The 1,354-nt window shown below is 59.5% G+C and overlaps 1 protein-coding gene across 1 annotated transcript; it reads right to left on the minus strand.

The window, feature by feature from the left end:
• Positions 1-18: 18 nt before the first annotated feature.
• TRAVEDRAFT_54836 (uncharacterized protein) lies at positions 19-387 on the minus strand (the record flags this gene model as incomplete). The annotated part of the gene is made up of 2 exons (XM_008047767.1): positions 19-168; positions 224-387. Coding segments are annotated over 2 exons (314 nt in total), but the record flags the coding sequence as incomplete, so codon positions are not given.
• Positions 388-1,354: the final 967 nt, after the last annotated feature.

Below are 1,354 nucleotides of genomic sequence, written 5' to 3' on the forward strand. Positions count from 1 at the left end.
TGCTGCACACCCCCGCACATCGGCGAATCGTCCTGCGGCGCCATGGGAGGGTCGAGGTAGGCGGCGAACAGCGCGTCGGTGTCGTCGTTACGCATCCCCTGCGGATGGAAGTACATGAGCGAGTCTTCCGAAAGAGGGCGCATCGGCTGGTGGGTGAAGTGGAGCAAGCTGTCCGGAGGGAGCATCGGCGGATGCCACAGCGTGTTGGCCGTGGTGCACGTACGAGAACGACGTATAGGGAGTGAAGGGGAAGTCGTCAGGCTGCGACGCCGGCGAGGAGCTCGAGAACGAGTTGCTGTAGGAGCCGTATGGCACGGCTGAGAAGCGCAGCCCCAGCACCGTGTTCGCGGCCCCGTACGCGTCTTGTAAGGGCGCGCGGAGCCGCATTCTTCACTAGACAGTGCAATACATCAATGTCAGCAAGACTCGAGTTAGATCTCACTCACCTTGCGAGTCCCCGATGGCACAGAGACGTTCTGCGCGAGGCAGACCGCACGCGAGCGAGAGCAGGACAGCCAGGGGGCTGCTATCGTGCTTTGGAGTCGTCCTGTCGGGGGCGCGCCGTCCACGAACGCGGGGGAGCCAATGTGTGCCCCCCTGCGGCCTGCGGCGCACGGCGGTACAGTACTAGCAACGCAACGCGTTCGCGTACGTGTACGCAAGAGCACGAAGAGTACACTGACCGACGCAAACCCATGGGCGTCAGGATTCATGTCACCGCAGACGTGCAAAGTGAACATACCGACGTCGAATCCGTGGCACAATCGCTCGCAGCCACGGCATACTCAGCGAGACGGCGAGGAGACGTCTCGCTACGAGTGCACATGCATGCACGACGTCTTGCTTGTCGTCAGGGCGAACGCATTCGGCGCAGTCTTTGCAGCTTCGCCGCCGGGAAAGCATTCCGGGGCAGTATGGCCAGAATCTGCGAGAGTAACCATGTTAGCCCGTCCCCGAAAGCGTGTACACCCGCGGACGTGTACAGAATTGATGAGTATACATACCGTGCAGCATTGTATGTGTTTATCCGCGCGCTCGACGCTTTGCGATGGCGGAAGGCGAACTGCAAGAACGGCATGCCAGTAGTAGGGCCGAAACAAAAACCATCCGCCCTGTCTCGGCATCGCATCGTAGGCCTGTTCCAACATAAATCAACGCAATCTTGGGCCAGGAGATACAAACTGTGAAGTTCACGAAGCCCTGCGCGAAGAAAAAATCTGCGTCAGTTTCGTGCATTTCATGTGCAGATCGCTCGAAATCCGACAAATCCGCGCGTCGCGCAACGCCATCGCATCCTGCGTGCACGAAATCTTACATAGACGTCGCAGTAAACCCTGTGTATACTCCCGCATCG

Source organism: Trametes versicolor (genome assembly GCF_000271585.1).
Source record: "Trametes versicolor FP-101664 SS1 unplaced genomic scaffold TRAVEscaffold_224, whole genome shotgun sequence".
Classification (NCBI taxonomy): Eukaryota; Fungi; Basidiomycota; class Agaricomycetes; order Polyporales; family Polyporaceae; genus Trametes; species Trametes versicolor.